At 38.4% G+C, this 23,886-nt stretch overlaps 2 protein-coding genes across 2 annotated transcripts; both read left to right on the forward strand.

Moving 5' to 3' along the window:
* The first annotated feature begins 628 nt into the window (after positions 1–628).
* xpo6 (exportin 6) lies at positions 629–17,649 on the forward strand. The gene is made up of 24 exons (XM_055035282.1): positions 629–1,405; positions 2,181–2,271; positions 3,696–3,808; positions 4,343–4,540; positions 5,392–5,551; positions 5,856–5,933; positions 6,080–6,599; positions 8,168–8,294; positions 8,376–8,485; positions 8,590–8,698; positions 8,899–8,991; positions 9,728–9,797; positions 9,885–10,044; positions 10,249–10,341; positions 10,706–10,850; positions 12,460–12,609; positions 12,808–12,997; positions 13,130–13,285; positions 13,849–13,963; positions 14,101–14,272; positions 15,078–15,239; positions 15,376–15,474; positions 15,685–15,915; positions 16,995–17,649. The coding sequence occupies exons 1-24, from the start codon at positions 1,403–1,405 to the stop codon at positions 17,094–17,096; spliced, it is 3,447 nt and encodes a 1,148-aa protein (XP_054891257.1). The 5' UTR covers positions 629–1,402; the 3' UTR covers positions 17,097–17,649.
* A 2,314-nt stretch (positions 17,650–19,963) lies between these two features.
* Positions 19,964–23,252, forward strand: nme4 (NME/NM23 nucleoside diphosphate kinase 4). The gene is made up of 5 exons (XM_055035285.1): positions 19,964–20,148; positions 21,419–21,549; positions 21,621–21,722; positions 21,838–21,950; positions 22,960–23,252. The coding sequence occupies exons 1-5, from the start codon at positions 20,010–20,012 to the stop codon at positions 23,078–23,080; spliced, it is 606 nt and encodes a 201-aa protein (XP_054891260.1). The 5' UTR covers positions 19,964–20,009; the 3' UTR covers positions 23,081–23,252.
* Positions 23,253–23,886: the final 634 nt, after the last annotated feature.

Raw genomic sequence — 23,886 nt, forward strand, 5'->3', positions numbered from 1 at the left:
ATCCGTTGATAACTTTTTACTAATTGGCATTGTATAATCAAACTGGGATCCAATTACACTGTATGATATGAAATTAAAATCTGCCTGTATTTTGATAATATTTACAAACTGAACTGATTTGCAATGAGTAAAATTTAATTGACAAGATATTTGTCTGATTAAAATGATAGCACAAAAAATTTTAGTGTAAAGGTCACAATAGCAATTTATGGGTTTAAAAGTAAATTATATGGGTATGAAAGGCAAACAATAAAAACCTTTGCATATATATTTGCACATTTTTTTATTGTCAAAATTGTTATGTTGAAACATAAAAACTCAAAGGTTTTCTTGTTTTTAAACAATTATATGTAATCTAAGTACATTTTAATTTTAAGTGCTTTCTAAAATTCTGACTTAGATTTACATCTAATCAAACAATATTTTTTTCTACAGAAGCCGACATGGCCCAGTTTGAGAGCTTTATCGTCACCATAAATAAGGAGTAATTTATCTCCTTATATAATAATATTGCTGTGATATTGCTTGCACTCAAAACATGTACGTTTTCAAATAGACTGTATAGTTTGAAAAATAAAACCGGATTACGTTTCTCACCCTTTGTGACTTGACAGGAGCTGATTGGGTTGGTTATGTCAAAAGAGGAAGTTGTGAGGCAGACTAACCTGACGCTAGCCGCCCTAAGCTTTGAAAAAGGAAATAACAGGAACAGACGTGTGTGGAGACATTCGATTTGTAATTGCACGATTGTAAGACAAGTGTTCGATATGAATATTAATTTGAGCCGAAATAATAAATCGTAAAGAGAATTCGTCGTGATCAACGGCCACGGAACCATGCCTGCGGTTGACATTTAAGCTAACAAAAATGATGCCTCCAGCCTTCTAGAAAAGCTAACAGCTTTAGCCGCATCCGCTGCAGCGGTAGCAACTGGGTAATTAGGCGACGAAATGGCAGACTTTGAACGCTAATTAATGTTTTGCAACTTCAGTGGGATCGAAAGAGGCAAATGTGGTTCTGTTTTCGACAAATGGTTGTTCGGTTTGTAAAACTAACGGTAAATGGCGATCTACGAGAATGCAGCTAACTTTTAATTTTGAGACAGACTCGTCAACGTTCAAACTGTTTTAACTTGCAAGGTTTTATTACGGAACGGTAAATATACCGGTCGCGCTGTGGTCGTTATTTTAAGTAAAACGGCAACTATTTTTGGCCATCGCTGTGTGCAGAGCACCAACCCAGCAGTTGTGCACCATGATAAATACGGTGTGCGGTTGCGTTAGCCAGAAACACCTTAGCCTGTGTTAGCATAGAATTTACGAGCAACGTACTAATGTTGGCCTATTACGGTCAACTGATCAGCGACTGAATAAACTGAAGGACGCATCTGAGTCAGGCTAACATGGTGAGTACAGATTCATGTGCGTTATTTGTCTATTTCTGTCGTCCTGTTTGGTGTCTTTGCAAAGATCGTTTGAAGTGTGAACCGAAACGGCTGTTTAGCTTGAATAATTTCGTTACAGCCTGATTGAATATCCCACGAACCTCTGTGGTGGTTGTGCCATCTAACAGTTTGAGGCCAGGCACTTCTGACAGCTCTTTGAGCCGTTCCACTGTGCGAGACGCCCGTCTTGCAAAAATATTTGCTTTGCGTAGTGTTTAGCCTCGGCAAGTTGTGGCTTATTTGAGGAATTCAAACCTGCCTGCCAGGTGGACGGCTCTTTACAAGACGGGGCCTAGCTTCTGCTGCAGCAGAAAACAAGAAAGCAACGTTACGTCTTCGATCAACAGGACTGAGTAAAAAAGTTCTAGTTCTATTGTATAAAAACAGACATAGTAGAGAGGAAGACAATTAGGTTTCCATGCCTGGACATGCAGATGAAGTTAGGTTTCAATCTCACTAAATGGCTCCTCTGAGCCCTTGATTCATGTGCGTTTTGTTTGACAAATTACCTAAAAAGAAACGGACAAATAAATGTTTCTGTTTAATATTGTGCACAAAATATAGTTTGATCATTTTTAGTTTGAAGATTTTTGTTGTATGTGTATATATAGAAACTCTTTCATGGAAAAGCTTGTCTGGCATGAGTGCAGATTTTATCTTTTGTTTACCCATTCCTTTCGCAAACTCTTCAGATTAATTTATTGACTGAATGCACACTTTACTTTTATCGTCTCAGGCTTCGGATGAATCATCGCTGCGTGCGTTGGAGAATCTGATGACAGAGTTCTTTCATAGCTGCACCACCAATGAGCGGAAACGGGAAATAGGTACGTTCAAATTTATAGAGAAATGTAACAGATTCATTCATGGTTTAGTGAAAGGCTCCTAGGTGAGATGGGCAATTATCAGATTAAAAATGTGGTAAAAATGTGGTAAAAATGTGTAATCCATTTAAGAATAAGAACAAACTAAATTATGTTTACTAATCCCTAAAACTGTTATTCTTAGGATTTTACTGACTAAATTATTTTTCCGCTTTCACTTAAATGCTCAGTGGGCATTTTTAAGACAGAATTGATCTAGTCTATTATTTATTAGCAGGTGTGCTACTAAATGTAACTTTTGTGGTTAGTCTTATCAACAGTCCAATAAATACAACAAAGTACTGTGATAAAATTCAAAGTCACTCTCATCTCTAGTTTTGACTCAGTCAGAAAAACTATGGAACTTGAGTTTTAGTATTAAGGAAAAAAATGCACATTTTGACATGAAAAATGTCATACTCTGCTAATGTGGGTTCGTTCTCTCGATAAAAGAAGCATGTGACACTTTATACCAAAAAGTTCTTTGTTGGTCAAATGTGGTCAGTAGAAAGAACATAAAGCAGCTTTTAGTCTTACTGTCACACTTAACAGTTTTAATCAGTTCTTCTGAGTTACAATTACTGCTCATGATTTTACCAGTAATTGCTTTTGAGTAGCTGAGTAGGTTTTACAAGGAGCAGTGAAACTAACTAATAATTAGTTTTAGAAACTGAAAATGAGTTTGAACATTTGAATGCAAGTTGAACATGATCATCAGGAAATCTTAATTTTTCCCAGTATCTACCGTAGTTTATCAAAAATAATTTACACTCTCAAGATGTTTACTGTGTCCATACAGGTTCCAGATAATCTCACCATTAGTCATGCTTTTGCTAAGTTTAGGTGTTGTAAGTAAAATTTGCTGCATTCTTTAAAAAACAAGCCTGTATGTAGGATATATCCCATTTAGATTGTCAGTCATGTTGCCTGTAGTTCAAATGTAGGCCATGAGAACCGTTGGTGCACATAGATCCCTCCTACTCATTTCCTGTCGGTAACTCTTATGTTTATCGTTGAATAAAGCCAACATCCCTCGTGAGACATTAAACAATGAATTAGGTTTATAAGTAATGTTTTATTGCTTTATTTAAAGACAAGAAGCCTCAGTTCATGTAACTATCAGGTAAAGTTTTACGACGTTGGACTATTTCGTACAGCATATATTAGTCTTTCAAAACTCCGAAACCCTAAAAGCAACGTTTTACAGAAACTGAATGTCAAATGATGCCTTAATATTCATTTTGAGTGATTTATTTGCTGCCCTTTTTATATGATGTTTAACATTTCCTGTGTTGCAACATGTTCCTTTCAGTTTGTCTCTCGGTAAAGCACTACAAAGTCATCTACCTCTCTAAGATCTCACGTTTACTTCCTTTTTTTTTCTGCAGAAGAGCTGTTGAATAACTTTGCACAGCAGAGTGGAGCATGGCGCCACTGCTTGTTCTTCCTCTCCAATACTCGGAATGAGTACGTAATGATGTACAGTCTCACAGTATTTGAAGTAAGTACAAGAGGTGGAAGATCAAAGTTCTTTCTAGAGTTTTCTTCCCTTTACGTGTTTTAGAAAGAAGATGGTTTTAACAGAAAAGTGTTGCTTTATTCATTTGGATGATATACTGTGATCCATTGATGATTTTTGTGGATTTTTACCCACCTATGAAAAAAATAAACATTTTCTCATTTTGGTTTGCATCTCATCTCAGGAGGGATTTTGCAGATTCTTGCACAGTTTTTGCTGCAGTTCTCAAGCATTTTATAGCAAGTGCCACTTTAGTAAATTTCAAATTAGCCAAGTACTGCTATTTTGGCCAATTTTCTACCTTTTTATTCAATTAAAATGCATAGTTTTGAAGCTTAACAGAAAATAGTGGGAGCCTCCAGTTTCTCTGCTATTTTTGACCTTAAAATAAAAAATGACTGCACGTTGTTGAACGTTGTTCAATTCAACAGCAGTGTTTGTTGAAAAGACATTGCTAGCAATATTACATTCTCTTCTTTTGCATCGTTTTGTATAATTGTTGCTTTGCATTTTCAGAATCTGGTGAACAAAATGTGGATTGGATTGGCTTCACAAGACAAGATGGAGATTCGCAGCTGTCTTCCCAAACTCCTACTTGCTCAACACAAGTCCGTGCCGTATTTCATCCGTAACAAACTCTGCAAAGTCATCGTGGATATTGGTCGTCAAGACTGGCCAATGTTCTACCACGATTTCTTCACAAACACCCTTCAGGTGAGCCCTGCCGATGCAAGGTGTCTGTTTGCTGAGCAGTGTTTGAAGTATGTGAGCTATCTAATGATTTGCCTTCGACAAACATGACAAAGCCACAGTCTGTCTTTTAAGAAACATGTGCTCAGGTAGTATTAGTAGCTTCAAAAAGCTTACAATGCTTCTTTATCATTTTGTAAATTTGTTTCTTGATCATTTTAGTAACTGAACTCTAAAAAAGGATGCTTGAGAAAATGTGTACTGTACTCCTGTGTTAAAAAAACATTTTATTCTCACTTTATTACTTTTTCTTATTCTATTTATATAAATATCAATCTTTCAAAAAAAAAAAAAACCTTCTACCTGTAAATTTTTTTTTGCCAAAGATTAAAAAAGGAACCATTTCTAGAGCCATTTCTCCGGTCTTTCATCTGCACTTTGCAGACACATACCACGAAGTGTGATACTGAAAATGCACACACAAATCTAGAAAGGGGACTTGAGATACGGTCAGGAATGTAACTTGAGCACAAAGAAGCAAAAGTAACCAAAAAAAAACATGCTGAGGCACTTATTATAGATGTTCTGCCATTATTTTTACCTTTAGGTTTCCATAAAAGTGATGAGTAGGTGGAAGCAACTTAAACTTTTACATCAAGTTAACTTTTATATTTTCTCATAATTTGAATCAGCTAATTTTCTCAGTATTTAGATGGAATCTAATTTGAAAACTTTAGCAAAAAGCACTTCAGTGTTTCTGTTTAAAAAAATAAAACAACAACAACATCACAACATATTGCAAGTACAATTCAAGTATGACAATGACTTAAGCTGGTGGGCAGAATTTGATAAGTCTTTCCAACTATTACCGTCAGCTGATCCAGAGCCCGGCTCTCGCTCCACTGGGTTTGGTGATGTTGAAAACCACATCAGAAGAACTTGCTTGTCCTCGGGAAGATCTCAGCGTTGCCAGGAAAGACGAGTTGCGTAAACTGCTGCTGGACCAGGTGCCAACTGTGCTTGGACTGCTGACCGGTAAGAACCACAATTGAGATTTCGTGCAGCTGTGAACAGATGAGTCACTTGAAAAAGGAAACAACCAGCAGTGAACTCGTCATGATCAAAACATATTTGCACATTGATTTTCTATGGTACACTCTATTTTTTACTATTGATGTGTCACAATTTAGGCATTATTTCAGCCATATAAAACAAAAATCTAATCAATAATTATTGATATTGACCAATATGAAACCCTTAAATTAGCCAAATTATGGAGTGCAGCTTGTTACTTTGACATAACTTTTTCATGAATGACTGAAATGGTTGTTTTCCACAGGTATCTTGGAGACTTATTGGGACAAACACAGCGTCATTGCTTCTACTCCACCTCCATCACCCACTTCTAGGGAAAGTGGTAAGTGAATTGTCCTGATTTGTTGTTAGTTTCCTAACAACAATGATGAGATTTCTTCTTCTCATCTATAACCTGAGTTGTAACATGTCCTTCATCAAGCCGTTTGTAAGTTAACGTTACCAATTTTTGTTTCTTTAATGTATCAGTGGAATTGCTGGGCAGTTTGTTTCAGGGCAGCCAATACTCAAAGCTGCTTTGTCAGCCTATGGCTGCATTGGACAATGAGAGTCATCAGCTCTGTTGTCTTGTTTTGGAGTGCTTGGCTCACCTGTTCAGCTGGATCCCACTGTCCACAAGTATTACACCCACCCTGCTGGCATCCATTTTCCACTTCGCACGTTTTGGTTGCGATCTACGGACAAAGGCCAAGACGGGAGCGCTCATCTCCTCCAGTTCTAACGGACCGCTCAACCCTGGGCCTGTGCCAACGACAAATGGGGAGGGTCGAAACGGACAGCAGAGCGAGGTCAATAAGGCAGATCGCGCTCGCCTCGGCGTGCTTGCCATGACCTGTGTCAATGAACTGGTGTCAAAGAACTGCGTGCCAATGGACTTTGAGGAGTACCTGCTGCGAATGTTCCAACAGACGTTCTTTCTTCTGCAAAGGCTGACGCGGGAGAACAATGCTCATACAGTCAAGAGCCGCTTACAGGAACTCGATGAGAGGTATGCCTCAGTGCAGAAGCAGATAATGTTTTTGCATGAAGTTTGAAGATGTTTGTGTTTTCACAGATAAATTGGGTATATTTAGTTTCACTCTAAAACCTGATTCCCTTTTATTTTCTTTGTAGTCCATCTATGAAAACCCTCTTTCTTTATCTTTGTCATTTTCTGCATGGATTCTTTGAAGCCATGAGTCTTTTTGTTTGGAAAAAGTGTCTAATATTTATTTACACCATTTATTTTTTGTCTGAGTTTGACCCCATGTCTGTGGTTCGTTGGGAAATAGCTTAAGGATTCAATATGGTTAATACACAGGTTTTTTTTTTTTTTTAAGCTAATCCCCTTTTTTTTTCAAAATGACAGCCTTTCTCTGTTTATGGAAAAATTGACCAATTCCGATGTTAGTTTGGTTTCGCATAAAGTGTTGACACACAGAAGAAACTATGTTAAACAAATTTTTTCCGTAGTTTTCTGGTCATTTTTAATTGTTTTGTTTTAAGAAAAGAAGCCAATTTTACATCACCTGTGAGATGGAGCAGTCACTCTAACATTTTTGTGATTAGCAAGGTTAACGTAATTAGCATTTTTTATGTATGCCCAAGAAAACGCAGACCCTTATATTGAAGCTGTTATCTGGTAAAAGCTGCCTGCAATTTGCTATCCAGGGTATGAATTCAGACTGAAAGATAAAATGAATAAAACAGAGAGACTTTAATCTACTCCCACTAAATTCTTCTGCTTTCTGTTTATTATTTTTTTTTATATAATTTCTTGCAGCACACTAGCGAGTGCTGTTGTTAACGGTGACCTGGAATCGCTCCAGCTTTCATTAATTATTTTTAAACCAAGTTTGGAAAAGTCAGCACAGTTGTGTTAGAGTTGTAGTCCAAAGAAAAACTTAATATTGAATTAAGCAACCAATGAAGATGATTGACAACATTCAGGGTTAAAAAAAACTGCAACCTTTCGGTGTTAGTAGCTTAACTTAACTTTCTTACACTTACAACCTTTATCTTTCTTTTCTTCAGGATTGTTTATCAAAAAGACTTCTGACGTGGTTTGACAATGATGTGTTTGTGATTTGCATTCAGAATGGAAAATAGAACATGGCCAGCTAGCTCTATGGTTTTAGATCTAGTATTAAACTAGATGATTCTGTGAAGCAACTTCTAACCACAGATTATATTGCCTTGCAGACATATTGCTACCCCTTAATATATGTAACATTACATCCACATATGTCAATTACTCTCATAAGATTTGTATGACAGACCAAATCGAAGGAAAAAAACAAAAACACATTGTTTTTAGGATTTCTTTTCAAATGACTATTGAAATAGCGTTGGGAGCATATGTATTGCTATACCTTAAATAAAACTCAGTGCAGCCAATTCTTGCTAAGAGCGATTCAGAGATGGGCCAGGAAAAAAGTCCTGGAGAAGTTCATTACTTTATGTTTCCCATCACCAACATGCAAATTAATTTGATCATCAAATTATGATGAATACTTTTGCCAATAACTCTTCATATGGTGAATGTCTTGTATTAATGAAATCTTTGTAATCCTGCAGTTACTTGGAAAAGTTTACAGATTTCCTGCGCCTGTTTGTGAGTGTTCACTTGAGACGAATCGAGTCAAGTCCACAGTTTCCAATTGTGGAGTTTCTGGGTCTGCTCTTCAAGTACACCTTCAACCAGGTAATAATGGTTTCATCAGTAATTACCATGCTTATCATTACTACAGAACTTATTTACACCTTCTCTTCCTTGAATTGACAGCCTTCACATGAGGGATACTTTGCTTGTTTGGACATTTGGAGTGTGTTTTTGGATTTTCTGACAACCAAAATAAAAAGCAGACTCACAGACAGAGAAAGTGTACTTAACAGGTAGGTCTGATCAGCTGCAAACAGCCCATCAGAGTCAGACAGATTTAAAAAATAAATGTTTATCTTTTATTGTGATTAAATTATATTCATGTGGGATTTGACAGGTACAAAGATGCCTTAGTTCTTCTGCTGAGGGAAATTCTCAATCGCATTCAGTTCAGATTCAACCAGGCCCAGTTGGAGGAGTTGGACGATGAGACTCTGGATGATGATGTAAGAATATTTAAAAAATGTAAACGCGTGTCATGAATTGTCATTCTGACGTTCAATTGGTTATATGGTGTCATCCTGTACCAGCAGATGGATTGGAATTAAAATGTATAGTATTATTACCAGGATGATCCATGAACTCTTTTGACATGTTATGAAGCCAAGTCTCTCCCTAAATGTTCTTCTTCATTCCATCGCTATAGCAACAGACGGAGTGGCAAAGATACCTACGTCAGAGTCTGGAGGTGGTTGCCAAGGTGATGGAACTGCTGCCATCCCATGCATTTTCTACCCTGGTAAGATATTTGACATTAAAGAGATTTGGTAAATGGGAAAGTCTGTAATTGAACCTAAATAAGTTCAAATGTTCCGCTTTTTTATTTTGAAAGGAACTGCTGTGCATTTCCCCCCCTGAGTTGCTACATCAATAATCATGTGTGAATATGCATAAGCTGAAGAACTTGGGAGATTCTGAGAAGCGATAACATTTAGTGTACTTTAAGCATGCGTATTGTTGCTTTGCACTCCTAAAAACCATAATAAGAATAGCGCTGCTGCGTTTACTGGAGCTTCTGCAGAAGAAGCATTTTGTGCCATTGGAGTTCTGCTGTTTGCTGAAAGTGGTTATGATCCAGAGAAATGGATAACAATTTAATAGAAAAAACAAGATGCAGTTGCTCCGCTAAACTCGACATGTATGTTCCATGTTGCGACTGCTTTATGGTCATGGCTTATTTACTCAGCTCAAAACATTGGCTTTGAATTGCGTTACCTTTGAAATAGTTCCTTTTTTAACCCACTTCCTCCCAAGAGACATTTTACCGTGTATATTTACTTAAGACTTGTTATTCTGTGTGCTTTTCTTACAATTGCGTGCTGTCCTTATCTGGTAAATTCTGGTTTTGATGCATATTCAGCCTAACTATATAAACTATACTTAAAAAGCACTTCTTTTCTTGTTGTCACATGACTGTTAATTTGCCATATGCACGTTTTCCAAAAGTCTTATTTATTCTTACTTTGTGTTTCAAGTTTCCAGTCCTGCAGGAAAATTTGGACGTGTACCTGGGTTTGCGGCAGTTCATTGTCACCACTGGCTCGAGTACGTACAGCGTGAAGCATTTCTCAAGTTCATTGACATTCATTTGAATGTCATTGCTGAACAATAATGACGTAATTTTACTTTTAGGCCAAAGACTGAACATTACAGCGGAGAATGACTGTCGCAGACTCCACTGTTCTCTCAGGGATCTCAGCTCGCTGCTACAGGCAGTGGGACGCTTAGCTGAGCATTTCATTGGAGAGGTGTTTGCTGCACGCTTCTCTGATGCTCTGGCTGTGGTGGAGAGGTCTGTGCTTTATGTTTTCTAAAATGTGGGAGTCAAAGTGCTACCATTAATAAACACCTTTGCTGAGTGTGAATCAGTTCCTTTCTTTTACACTGAATGTACCAACATCTCAGTGTGGTTTCTACTTTTCAAATGTTTTTATCTTTTTTGTGGTGCTTTTATGAAATATAGGGCATGTGATGGATGATTTATTTCCTCTCTTAGGTTGGTTGAAGTGACTTGCTATGGCTCCCAGACCAGCCTTTATGACCTGGAGACAGCTGTGCCTTCTGTGCTCAAACCTGACCTCACCGACGTGTGAGTATCACATGTCATATCGCAATTCACTCCAAGCACTGCTGGCTTACCAAAGTCAGCACTCCAGCTCGAGAGAAGCTGAGTGTGAATAGTAAAAAATGCTGGTGTGTATTCAAATGTTGTGGACTGTGAATATATGAAAATGCTGAAAAGTCTCCCCAACAGCTTGCATAGTGGAGGGGAGGAATTGGTTCCTATTTAGAGCAGCTTTGAGTTTGCAGAATCCTGAGGTGTTCTTGCTTTATATGTTCTCTCTTTTTATCGATCAATTTTTAGTGTTGATCAGTTATGTTGGACCTTGTAGGGCTCAACAAGATCCTTCCAAAAGCGTTTCATTCTCTTCTTATGCTTTTCTTTCTTGCAGACATGCGCAGGCTCTGGCTGCTCTGCAAGCCTATTCCCACTGGCTCGCTCAGTTCTACAGTGAAGTCCAGAGTCAGAACCAGAGCCAGTTTATCAACCTCATCACTTCTGCAGTAAATGCTAGCAGCCCCCTCATCACAACTAAGGTACATCAAACGAATGTATTCTTTCTTTTAGATTTATAAGGGTGTAAGAATTTTTTTTGTGTGTGTGTGTTTTGTCGTGGATCCCCTAAATGTGTTTCACCAGATCATACATACATGTAGTAGTTTTATTTTTTTATTTTTTGCGAGAATATTTGACACGTCCTTCCAAAAAACAATTGGCTGCTATTTATTCAATAAAAATGATCTTTTTCTAAAATTGTACACATTTGATTGTTGCCTTTTTTGTGTGTGGGTGACAGGTCAGACTTTTTCATTTTGCTATGATTGTGCTTCAAGTTTGTCAGAGCCAGATTGATATTCCTATGGTTTTGTAGTAATTTAAGAAAAATAAAATTGCCTTTATTTTTACCCTTGTATACTTAAAGACTTAGTGAAAATGTAGGATAAACCCCTGCCAAGTTTATCAGGACGTTTAGAGTTTTGTAGCTGAGGGAAAAGCCTAGGAATCTTCTTTTAGCAAGCTGGCCAACAGTGTGCAGCATTTGGTGGAGTAGGGGGGTTAGTGTGTTAGCATGTGCGCCACACCGCAGTTAAATCTCCAGTCACTCTGGCACTGACACACTTTAAAATGTGAACCGTCTGAGAATCAATGTAAATTGCAATGTCCCCTTAGAGATTTGCTCATTTGTATGTAATGTATTTAATATATATTAATAAATACATTACGAGGAAGGATATGGGTTTGAATAACAAAGTTTGATGAAAATAAACTGCTTTCAAATATGAGATTTTTCAAAAGAAATTGTAATCACCGTTCATTTCAAATGTATCAGTGTTGGGGAAGAGGAAACTGGTGTGGTTAGTTGTTCCTGGAACACATCAGCTGGCAACGTCACATGCCAGGCTGATAAATCTACCAGCTACAACAGTAGTATTGTTGTTTATAAAACTGCATACTAGCAACTTATAATTTACATGATTAATTATTCATGATTATGCCCACAAGGTGATTTTAATTACAAAATGTCATTTGTCATTCCTGTCAAAGTCGGATCTGTTAGAAAAGTGGTTAAATTGAAGTCTCTTATGTTGGTGTGTGTTTATGTTTATAGTTTTTCTAATAATAATAACTGAAGCTTACTGAGACCTGGTCATAAAAACAAATAGTTTCATGTTGCAACAGTGGTTTGCTAACGAGGAAGCAATACTACCAACCTGAGCTTGAACCTTAACACATACTTTCCCTTTTGTTATCTCTTTTTTTTAATCTCCACTGTAGCTCTCTGATTTTGTAAACTTCAGGCTCTAGAACAAGATCAGTTGTTTTTGTTGTCAGCCTTAGCTCTTTAACTCAGCCCTCTGTCAATCTTTTGATCGGAAGTGGAAGTGGTGGAGCAAGTTCCTGACTAAAAGCAAAAAACGCAGTGAAATCAGACCAAAATGAGATTTTGTTCCAAGGCGCAAATGAAGCCGAACACAGCTGTGGGAGGATGTGTAAAATTGACACTTCATCTTAATTATTAGGTTTAAAAATGAACAGTTTTGCCTCCTACAAAAAGCTTGTTTAGAGTAAACTCTCCTGTGAGTGTTTACAAATTTGCACAGCTTACAAATGTTTTCTAATTTCCACTATGCTAAATAATTCCAGGTACCTGAGAAGTTGCTGCTTTCTGCGAGCCATCTGATGGTTTCCATCACCGCTACAGTGAGGCCGGTGTTTCTGGTCACTTTGCCAGCCATTCAGAACATCTTCAACCGGATTACTACAGAGAATCAGAGCCAAAGACTTCCCCAAGAGGTAAACTTTGCTCATTTTATAGAGCATTTATATAACGTCATTTTCATATTATACAGCATTTGTTTTGGAAACCGTCTGCGTCTCGTATGGCTGCAGATTACAGTTCACTATTTTATTTCTGGTTTTACACGGTGAAACATTCTTAGAAATCTTTTCAGGAACTGAAATAACCAACGTGCCTCTCTGTGTTTTGTCCAGGCTCACATGCTTGTGTGCAGAGCTTTGTCCAACATGCTGTTGCTTCCATGGCCAAACTTACCGGAGAGCGATCAGCAGTGGCCGACGCGCTCCAACAGCCACGTCAGCCTGGTGGCTGCGCTCACTCGGGAATATCGCATTTTAAGAGGAACGGTGAACATTAATCCACGACAGCCGGGCCTGGATAACGGTCAGTGCATCTCCTGCTTGTTCTGTTACTTTCTGTTATAAAAAGTTACGATGCCTTCTTTTCTTCTTTTTTTTTTTTTTCTTCGCAAGTCATCTTTCTAATGTTTTCTCCCTACATTCGCCTCCTCTGCAGTGAAAGCGGTGATACAGCAGACTCTTCCTGTGCTCAGGGATATAGTCGACAGCATTTCAAGTGAATCCACAAAATCCCGTCAGTTCTGTTACCAGAGTCTTCAGGAGTCTGTCCAAGTGACTCTTAACCTGTTCCCGGTTTTCATTCAGCAGCCAGGTGTGTTGGTCAAACATGGCTTCAAAAAATTAACATTAAAGTAAAGACAGTTGGGTCACAAAAATGACCGATTTTAAACCTCACCATCTAGTTCTGCTGACACCATGCAAACATTTGAATCTGGCACGTCTTGCATGATGAGAGGTTGAATTGTACTTGCAGCATGATATACATGCACAACCAGTATATCTTAATTTGGATATACAGTATCATATGTGTCTTAATATTTGTAGAGTTTACAGAAACTTCTTTTATTCAAACTCCATGCAAATGTACCATTTGTTTATTAAAAACACTTAAATATATGCGTCTATTGGTCACTTTTACCAACAGCTACTTCCTCTAAGTTCTGCTTACCAAAGTTTAAATAAATTAATGTACATATTTCACCGGCTAAAGATTATAAACCAAGTTTATAATAACTCCATGAATTAGCTTGTAAAAGGCATATAAAGACAAGAACCATGATGAAGTGTTCTGAAAGTAATGCTAAAAATAATTTCACTAATCTCTTTTGAGCGCTCCGATTTCTGCTTTTGTGATAATCTCTTCTTCTGTTGCAGATGTGACAGACGAGATGCTGGCCTTCTTCTTGACTCTGTTTCAAGCGTTGCGAGTCCAAATGGGTGTTGCTTTCACGGGGCAGATTATTCACACTTTCCTCAGCATGTTCACGCGGTAAAAATTAAAACTTCACATCAGTTTTTGTTAAAAAAAAAAAAAAAAGGAAAAACAAACCTTATCAGTGTTGTCAGGGAATTTATGAATATACCCCATTTGAAAATATTAAGTGACGTGATGCGATGCCTCCTCAGGGAGCAGCTGGCTGCCAGCATCTTGCAGGAAGGCAGCGCCGGATGCAGGGTGGTGCAGAAGTTCCTGAAAATTCTGCAGGTGGTGGTGCAAGAACCCGGTCAAGCTTTCAAGCCCTTCCTGCCCAGCATCCTGTCACTGTGCATGGAGCAGGTCTACCCAGTGGTGGCAGAGGTCAGTTGGTATTTGGAAAAAGACACTCTTGACTTTTACTCTCCCCTATTTCTGCATGGAGCAGTTCACTTGATGTGAGGATTTCGCGCCTCATTTTACACTGTAGTCAGAGTGTTATTAACAGTCTGATGATCTCATGGTTGCCATAACAAACTCTTTCTTCTTTTTTCAATGTGTTTCTGTTAATTAGAACATCATTTTGTCCAAACTAAATGAGAAGTGAGAAAAGTGAAGCAGTGATGTTGCACCAGGTTTCAGAACCACTAGGGGGCGTCATTTTCTTTAACAGTGTCAGATGTTAAAAAAAGGCTGAATTCTGCTGGTTTTTAATTGTTTTATGAATTTTAAGTAGAAAAAAAATTGACCAGTAAAAGCAAGAAAATGTTAATTAGTCTGTTTAGAATTTGCTTCATGGTCTCTGCTTGTCGTGGGCTCAGAGACACTATTCCACATATCTCAGTTGCAACAAGTGGTTAGAAACTTGTTACAATTTCTTGTTTGGACTATCTCAAACCTTCCCGCCCATTCTCTTACCTCTTGCACCACTGAGGTGGTTTCTGTTCATATATCTGCAACTTGCTCTTTCCAAAGTTACTTGAGTCCTTCTTCTTTCCCTTTCAAAGTGAAAGCTATGAGGTTTAAAATGCTCTGAGGGTCAAGGGAATATATCTAAAACCTGATTGGTTGAAAATGTCTTTGTTCTTCTTTGAAGTCCTGGAACAGCATACAAAGTCTCATCCTAGATAATGGAGGTAAAAACAAATCCCTGGCCTGATTATCTGACTTTATGATTTCTTTTGCACAGCGGTCCTCGCCAGATGTCAAGGCAGAAATGTTTGAGTTGCTTTACCAAATACTTCACCAAAACTGGAGGTACTTCTTCAAAACCTCAGTCTTAACGAGCGTGCAAAAAGGAGGCGTTGACGACACCATGGAGAATGAGGCCCAGTTCACAGCAGCCATGCAGGTGTGTTTATGCAAATCCCATTAATCTGTACAGCAACTAAAAGAAGAAATTCAATTTTAGGGATTTGAGTTTTGCAACTTTTCAGCCTCATTTGCATCTGATTCACTCTGTGTTCTTTGTTGACATATCTTGTCAGGCTTTTGGACAGTCCTTCCTGCAAACTGATATCCACATCTTCAAGCAGAATCTGTCGTATCTGGAGTCACTTAACAGCAAGCACAAGTTGTACCACAGAGTACGTCCAGCTTTTCTTCCAACCTTTACATCCTTAAGTAACAAAGAACAAACAGAGAGGGGAAAATGTTGCAACATATTTCAATATCTAAGAGAAGTAAAACTTGAATAATATTCAAACAATGGGAAACAGTTTTCTATTACTCATTTTCTGATAGTGTGTGTGTATATATGTATGTATTTTTATTTTTTTATTATTTTTAATCTCCAGAAGCTTTTCCGGACCTCGATGCTCTTCCACTTCATCAACGTGCTCCTCCAAGTCCTTCTGCACAAAAGTCACGACCTCCTCCAGGAGGAAATAACCCTGGCCATTTACAACATGGCCTCCGTTGACTTCGATGCCTTCTACTCGGTTTTCATGCCGCAGTTCCTGAACGGTTGTCAAGGTGTGGACAGCAATCAGCGGGCCGTTCTCGCACGCAACTTCAAGCTGGAACAGGTCAGTTTTTTGGGGTTTTTTTTAAGATAAAATCACTTTAACTCACCACTTTCTGATGCACATTTTCTTTAGAATCGGGATGAAAAAACAAGGATTTTGTTTTTCATCTTAGCTGGTAACCACTTCAATTAGCTGCATGTGATTCAAAAACACTCAGCACTTAACAAACATCTTCATTCATGAACTCTTTCATCTTTAGCACAGATAGCATGAGCAGCTCTGATTCATGCACAGCATTCTCATCATTTATCTTCGATCTTTGTAAACATAAATGCATCCTAAATCCCGTTATCTTGTTTCTTAAGTAGATATAATGTCTAACAAAAAAATCATACCCTTTGCTCCTCATAGTGGAGCAAAGGGTATGATTTTTGGCGTGTTTTAGCCACAAACCTTTGATGTAGTTTTACTTTTCTTGTTTTGTTTTCTACAAAAGAATTTGTGAAGAAGACACAAATTTGTACAAATTCATTACACAAATTAATTTGTGTAATGATTTGTATACATTAACACAAATGAATACACATAGTATTTGCCACAATATCTGCCAACTAGTGTGGCAGATATTTGTTTTCTTGCCTTCCTTACCCTGCCTCTTTGTACTGAAAAATATTTCATAAATTACCAGTGGCGAGAAAACATTTTCCGTTTACAAAAATTAGGTATTACAAATGCAATTCACGTGACATGGACAAATAATGGTGTTTCTTTTTTTTTCTTTGCATCCACTTATACCACAATAAATAAGGTGCTAATTAAACACCATATTCACATTTTACTTTTTCACCATAAGACTTCACATGTTCACACTTTTGAATCAGCAGCTCCTCCTACGTTCTTCACTTTCAGCAGGATTCGAATTGAAAACACTAACTAACATCAAGGCGTTGTTTTTCATTGTTCATTAACACCAAGATATGTGTTGAGTATTGCATTCCACTTCAGAAAATCCTCCTATTGTCACATAAAAATGCTCTTTTATAGGACAAAACACTTCTGAGTTGAGTTTTTGTGTCCTTGAAGGACCAATTCGACATGAGATGATCTGTAAGTGAATTTGTTTTCCACCTTTACCCCAGGACCTGCCCTCATTCACTCAAAGCGTGCAGAGACTGGTGAACGACCTTCGCTACTACAGACTGTGTAACAGTAGTTTGCCCACTGGCACCATCAAGCTATAGCAGAACGACTGCTTGAACCACTCCACCTGTCCGCTGTGATCTTCAAAGACTGTCTGTGCTGACCACACTGACCAACACTCCTCCACTTTGGCTTCGCCACACTCTAAGCAGCGGCAAGGAGCAACACACACATTTCTTGGTTGAGTAGCGGGAGGGTGAGCATGCTGCTGATGACGTTTTTTGTTGTTGTTTTTTTTTATTATTATTTCTACTGTAAAAGGTCGACGCATTGGTCTATCTCTGTGAGCAGTGTCCTCCTTTAGTGTCTTGCCAATGAACATTTGATGAGGAAATGTACACCTGGTCTGCAGTTAGCACCTGCGCAGACCTGGAGCTGTCTGAGCCAGGCCTTCTCTCCCATTCTGCTGCAATAAAGCTGGGCTGGGACTGAGCACTTTCAACTCATTATGAGTTTTTTTAAATGTCTGCTTTTATTCATTTTTGCCTTTTTCATCTCCAAAGGAGACCGAATCTCAATTTAAGATCTTTCATATCATTCCATTCTGAAGACGTGAAAACTGCTTGATTTAATAAATTGCTTTTTTTTACTACAGCTTGTCTTTTATTTCTTATTATTTCTGGGATTTGCCTGTTTAGTGTTGCTGTCATAGTAATGGAGGTTTTAACAGTGCAAAAACACAATCATAGCTATTTTTGTTTACTTTCTACTGAAACCTCAGAACCCTTTCAATGACATACAAGTTTAAGTCAGTATTTTCTTAATATTGAGAAAAAAATAATAATATTGCCACAGGCACATTGTTTCCCTTATAATATGAGAAAAAAAGTCTTGTTATAAGTGCAATAATCTTCCAGTGGACTTGAAACAAGCTCTTATGTCTTGCTGAAAAGGTACTTGTGAATTAGTTTAGTATTATTTCAAGTGTACTGAGATATTTGCACTAGAAAATACACCAAAAACACTTGGGAAAATTTTGTGTAGTATAAATATATATTATCATTAGTGGGTGACTTTTAAACCAGGATTAAATGAAAACAAAATTTCTTTGGGAACAGAACTGCCACACTGTCTTGACTGAAGTTTTTTTTTTTCTTAAATATTGTTACAGATTAAATTTTACTTGTCTAATACTGGAGCCTTTCAACTTCTCTAATTTTAATTCACAAAAAAAAACTGTTGTTGAGACTCTTTTGCATATCAACCTTCCTTTTCAGAGATGTGGGAAAATATGCAGACTGGGGGAAAATAACAGCATGCCACCTTTTTTTTTTTCTAAACAAATGACTTGGCATCCCTAATTTCATCTCCACCAGAGCTGTTGCAGCTGCAGTTGTGTTTAAAAATGGCAAAAGAAAGTTAATTTTACTTAAACAATGGCTGTTCTGGTAGAAAATACATCCCCACAGGGCAAAGGGGGGTGCATTCCAAACAAGAGTTGATTTACGTCACTGGTATTTCCTTCTGTAGAAGAGAGTGCAGAAATTGATTGTCTTAAATAGAATTATCACACATGCATGAAAATGTATATTAAAATGACAAAAGTGGAAATGACAGAAAACCTGTCATTGTTGGGAAAAATAAAGGGCTTGACAGAAAAGATAATAAAATAGCAAAACTAATGTCTTGTTGCTGTAGGACAATTCCAGCCTTGTTGCTAATCTGTATGCACTACAGAAACCAGGAGCACAAACCCAAAAGAAAACCAAATGGCTCTTTGGTCCTTATACAATGGCTAATAATTATTTGGCTGAAATGTTCAGAAACATGTTTTTAAATAATAGAGTTGACAACAAATACAGAAATTTAGCTGCATTTTTTTTCTAGTTTAATTGGAAACTAAGTGCTTTTCTGTATTTATTTCCCACAAATGTAAACATCCAAAAGAAAATAAGGTAGACATCCTCTGTTTATATGTTTTAATAATGATAAAATTATTTTAAAACAAAAATATAATTATTTATGAAAAAGTTTTTTATCTCAGAAGCTTATGAAGCGCGTGGCAATAAAATGATTTTATTTTGCAGGACTGAAGGTGGAAGTGGCTCTTTGGTTTCTTAACAGCCACTGATCTAGAGGGAGATGAGTTTTAAAATCTTTTATCCTACATCTGATATGATTTTTTTTAAAACTGCAGCATAAATTCAACTTGCCTCTATTCCTTTAGCACCTCATTTGAAAGTGATTTACAAGACAACAAAGCAATAAACAAGATTTAACAGTCAGTTAAAGACAAAGTTAATGAAAGATATAAAGAACTACCTGCAAAATAAAGATAGTTGGACTAAAGGGTTTAATAAAAACCTTCACCTATAAAAAGATTGTAAAACAGTGAGTGTGAAGTCTGAGCCTGTCTGTTCAGAGCAAAGATTTCATGTGAAATGCAGGATAAGATCTTCATGCTAAGCAGAAGCAGTGATTTCAACTGCCTCAAAAACAATCAGGGGAAGAACTTTGCACCCTTAACTCCCTGAATTTTGCAGATCCCCTCTAGAAATCTATCAGCTCGTTGTTTAATTTTATTGAAAATCTTTATGGTCTCTATGGTTTCAACAGGCGCAGGTTTTGTTTTTTGTTTTTAACAGACCTGACCAGCATTGGAGGGTTAAAGAGGTTGGGCTCAACTCCACTTGTGACTTGGCCGGTTATTCTGCTTCAAATGTTCCTTTTTTTCTTTTCTTTTTTTTTTCCCCACAATAGTTTTTATTTGCGTAAGGCCTTTTCTTCAAAGTTATCACACACCCAGTGGCTGCGAGGCGTTCAGGAGGAAGATGAGATGCGTCTTTTTAAAACGCATGAAGGAAGAGGGACCCGGCATGAGCAGAGTTAAATGTTGAGGAGCGAGCGTCAATCAGTGGAGCCGGACAGAGGGGTGGGGACAACTCGAGAGGTTTAATTGGGGAGGCTTGACTTCACGCCAGAGGCTGACAAACCAAGGCGTGAGGCGCACGGTCATGTTGCGGCGCAGGGTTTTCCACGCGGCTCTTCAACAGCTTTTCACAGGGACCCAGGAAACCGAGCGAGCCCTGCCATGTGGGCTCCTCTGCGCGCTGAGGGGGGGACGCAGTCTCGACTTGCACAGGCACAAATCAAGTAAGTGAAGAGGATTTATTTGTTCTTCTTGTGGAAGATCAGAGGCGGTGATAAGTTCGTGCATTTCCGTTAAGTTCCGTTTTTGCGCGTTTGTTTGCGTTTTTTCTTTGTCACTGGTTATTTGTTATCTTTCATTAACTTCCTCTGCGAGTAACTGGGTTTTTACATTTGAATGGAAGAGGCGAATCTCTGGACAGAGTTCACTCGAGTCAGAGACTTTAAAGTTTTTTTTGTTTTTCCCCCTAAACCCAACGACAATATTTGACAACAAACCCGCCCTCAGACGAACGGGGTCATGAACCAGAGATGGATTAGTTGCCCAAAGTCGGTCGGTTTGTCCTGCATGTTTTTGTCACTGTTCTTCTTAGACCGTCTAATGAGACATCATTTGATCCAGGTGCGTTAAACCAGGGAGATGCCGGGGCCCTCCGGGGCTGACTTTGGGCACCACTGGGTCAGTGTGTTAAAGGTTTGTGGCAGTCATGTGGCAACAGAAAATGTCCAAAAGTTGTTTTTTTTTTTTGTTTGTTTGTTTTTCTGTCGACTGTACAGCATCATCGCGTAGATTTGAACGTTCACGGATTCGTCATTGTTCACGTCCTGCGTGACGCCGACCGGCGCGCCGCTTCTCAGCTGCTCTCGTGGCGGGTCTCGTGTGTTGCTAATGGATCGCATGCAGTCAGTCATTCATGCGCTCCTGGTGCCGTGGCCCCTGTCAGGAGTCATGGAGTGCGTCTGAGCTGACATGTTTAAAACAGACATGAGGAATGAACAGCTTACATGGTTTATTTTAGTGAAAATGGTATAGAAAATGTCGACTCCACTCTTATATATGTATATCTATAACTTTTTTATCGCTGTTAAATGTTTTTTTTTATCATAAAATGAATTTTGTTACTAGTTTAAATCTGAACAGTTTTCCAAACCTATTGAAAAAATACTGACTCCTGAGCTTAATTATGGGTTGTATGACCTTTAATGACAACAGCTGCTGTCAGGTTGTTTTTAGAATTGTTAATTTTATCTATATTTTTGTTAATTCTGGGGTCATTTAGTTGTGATATTTCCTTATTGTGTAGCTTAAACTAGGAAAGGAATCTAGTTAGCATGTTTGCTTGTAGAGTTGCACTTAGAAAAGTGCTTCCTTGCTCCAGGATGTTGAATTTGGATGATCATTACTCCTCTACCCTGCTGGATAGCTGCTGCTGATCCACCAACATGTAGCTACTATGCATTTCAGTTGTATGTTGACGTTCTTTTGCCACATCAGGCCTCTTGGATGTGAGGGAGCGGACTCTCATCGCCGTAAAGCCAGACGGAGTGCAGCGTCGCCTCATTGGACAGATCATCCAGCGGTTCGAGCAGCGAGGTTTCAAACTGGTCGGGCTAAAGATGCTGCAGGTAAATAAGCTCTGTGTGTTGACTGTGAAGAAAACGCCCTCTTTCTAACTCCAGCTGTATTTGCCGCAAAGGCGACTCAGGATGTCCTGTCCGAGCATTACTGTCACCTGAGGACCAAGCCGTTCTATGGCAATCTGCTGCACTACATGACCTCTGGACCCCTGGTTGTGATGGTGAGGGCTTCCCTTCTGCTTTGGGCTCCTTGCAGTTTTTACATTGTTTTGCTTTATCTCGCACTTGCTTATCAGTCCGCTGCAATGCATGAGTGGTGCTTTTATCTATGTTTAGGTATGGGAAGGGCATAACGTCGTTCAGACATCGCGGACCATGGTGGGAAACACTAACCCGGCTGAGGCCCTGGCAGGAACCGTCAGAGGAGATTTCAGCATTCATGTCAGCAGGTGAACTCATTTAATCTTTTCTCGTTTTACAAAACTTTACAAAATAACTACTGTCACAGGATTAATACAAGACGAACATTAGCCAGAGAAGGAGCCAAGTCACCTGATGGTAGCTCTGAAGGAACTGCAAATATTCGCAGCTCAGGTGGAAATGTCTGTCAGCACAACAGCTGTTTGTTATGCATTCAACAAATCTGGGTGACAAGAAGAAAGATGTTTATGCAGAAATATTTCATTTGTGCTGTGGAAGAAGGTGTCATGTTGAGATGCAGCTGGTGCTGAACCTTTTGGTCTAAATGTTAAGAGCCATTTGAGAATACTAAGTCTGCTCGCCATATTGGACACAATGTATTTCTATGGAAACACGGTGGTGGTGGAATGATGCTGTCAGGAAGTTTCACTTCATTGTACAGGGGGAGCCTGGATGGAGGCTGGTTAGAGAATATGAGAGGAACTAAATACCAGATTATTCTGCAGAAAATCTGAGACCGAGTCAACATTTCACATTCCTGTGGAATAGCAACACCTAGAATACACCTAGACCTAAGAACAAAATGGCTTAGATCAAAGCATAGTCATATTTTAGAATGACCTAGTCAAAGTCCAGACCATCTGAGAATCTCAACCAGGACTTCAAAAAGATGTTTAGATACGTTCTGTGTCTACAGCGGCAGAGCTTGCGGTGTGTTCTGTAAAAAGTCTCCATCCCTTGATTGAGAAGAATCTACAAATGACTTGAAGTTTTAATTGTGGCTATGTGGATCTACAAAGTATTGATGAATACATATCTCTCCTTTTTAAATTTTCCATTAACCACTTGTGATATTCCTTTACTGTCAGAATTGTGCTCAACTTTAGTATGTCAAAGAAAATTCCAAAAAACATTTGTTTACAAGGAGAAAGAGTTAAAAATATTCAAGGGTTATGAACAGTTTTGCAATTCAATGTACATAAATGCCCGTTATCAACTCACGTCGATAAAGTAATCACAAGTGTTGCTCATTTAAAGGAACGTGGTCCATGCCAGTGACTCGGTGGAGGGGGCTCAGAAGGAGATCCAGCTGTGGTTTCAGACGAAAGACCTTTTGGACTGGGACTTGTGGGACCAGACCAGCACCGACGATGTCTGAAGATGGCATCAATCGAAGGGAGTGAGAGAAAGATTTACTGCCTCTTTCCCTGCTGCTCAGTGGTCCGTCACTTCAGCGCGACCAAAGGCGATTGTAAAACATGAGCCGTATTCAGTGATCTCAGTGATTTACCTCAGAAATGCACTCAAATAAAAATGTTGATGTTCTGTCAGGTTTTGGGTTTTAATCCTTGTTTTGAACTGGTGCATATTCTAATTTGTAATCAACATGTTTCTGTTTAATGGTTAAGTTACTTAAGGGTTTAATATGCAGAGTGTTGACTGAAGAGTACACAAAGTTCAGATATTATAATTTATTTTTAAAATGTTCTGTTTGAACCTTTCATCCACATCCTCTCAGTGAAGAAGCACATTTTACACACATTTTCTAGACAGGCTTTTTTTTGTTTGTTTTGTCCCAAGGCAAAAATGTTGCATTTTAGCCAACCTTTTCTACGTTGGGCAAGATTTGTTCTGAGGCCATAATTTGGCCATGCACTGAAAATATTAATAAAAGAGCAAAAATGGTTAAAAGTGTAAAAAATGAAACAAAAATAGAATAATGATTAAGTAGATGACATATTTTCCTTAGAGGTGCTAAAGCAATAAACCAAAAATATAAGCAGGTTACTGTGGTCAAAGGCTCGTTTTTGGCCGGGGTTTCAATCATACTTGTAGCTTTTAGGGCATTTTTTTCACATTTTGATCACTGCAAAATACTCAGAAATAAGGACAAGATTAAAAACGGTTGTTTCAAAATGATTTTTGCTGCGCAGGAGGAGTTCAAAAGGTTGATTCACACAACGT

This window comes from Poeciliopsis prolifica, unplaced genomic scaffold (assembly GCF_027474105.1).
Source record: "Poeciliopsis prolifica strain line A6 unplaced genomic scaffold, Auburn_PproV2 SCAFFOLD010, whole genome shotgun sequence".
NCBI classification, from domain to species: domain Eukaryota; kingdom Metazoa; phylum Chordata; class Actinopteri; order Cyprinodontiformes; family Poeciliidae; genus Poeciliopsis; species Poeciliopsis prolifica.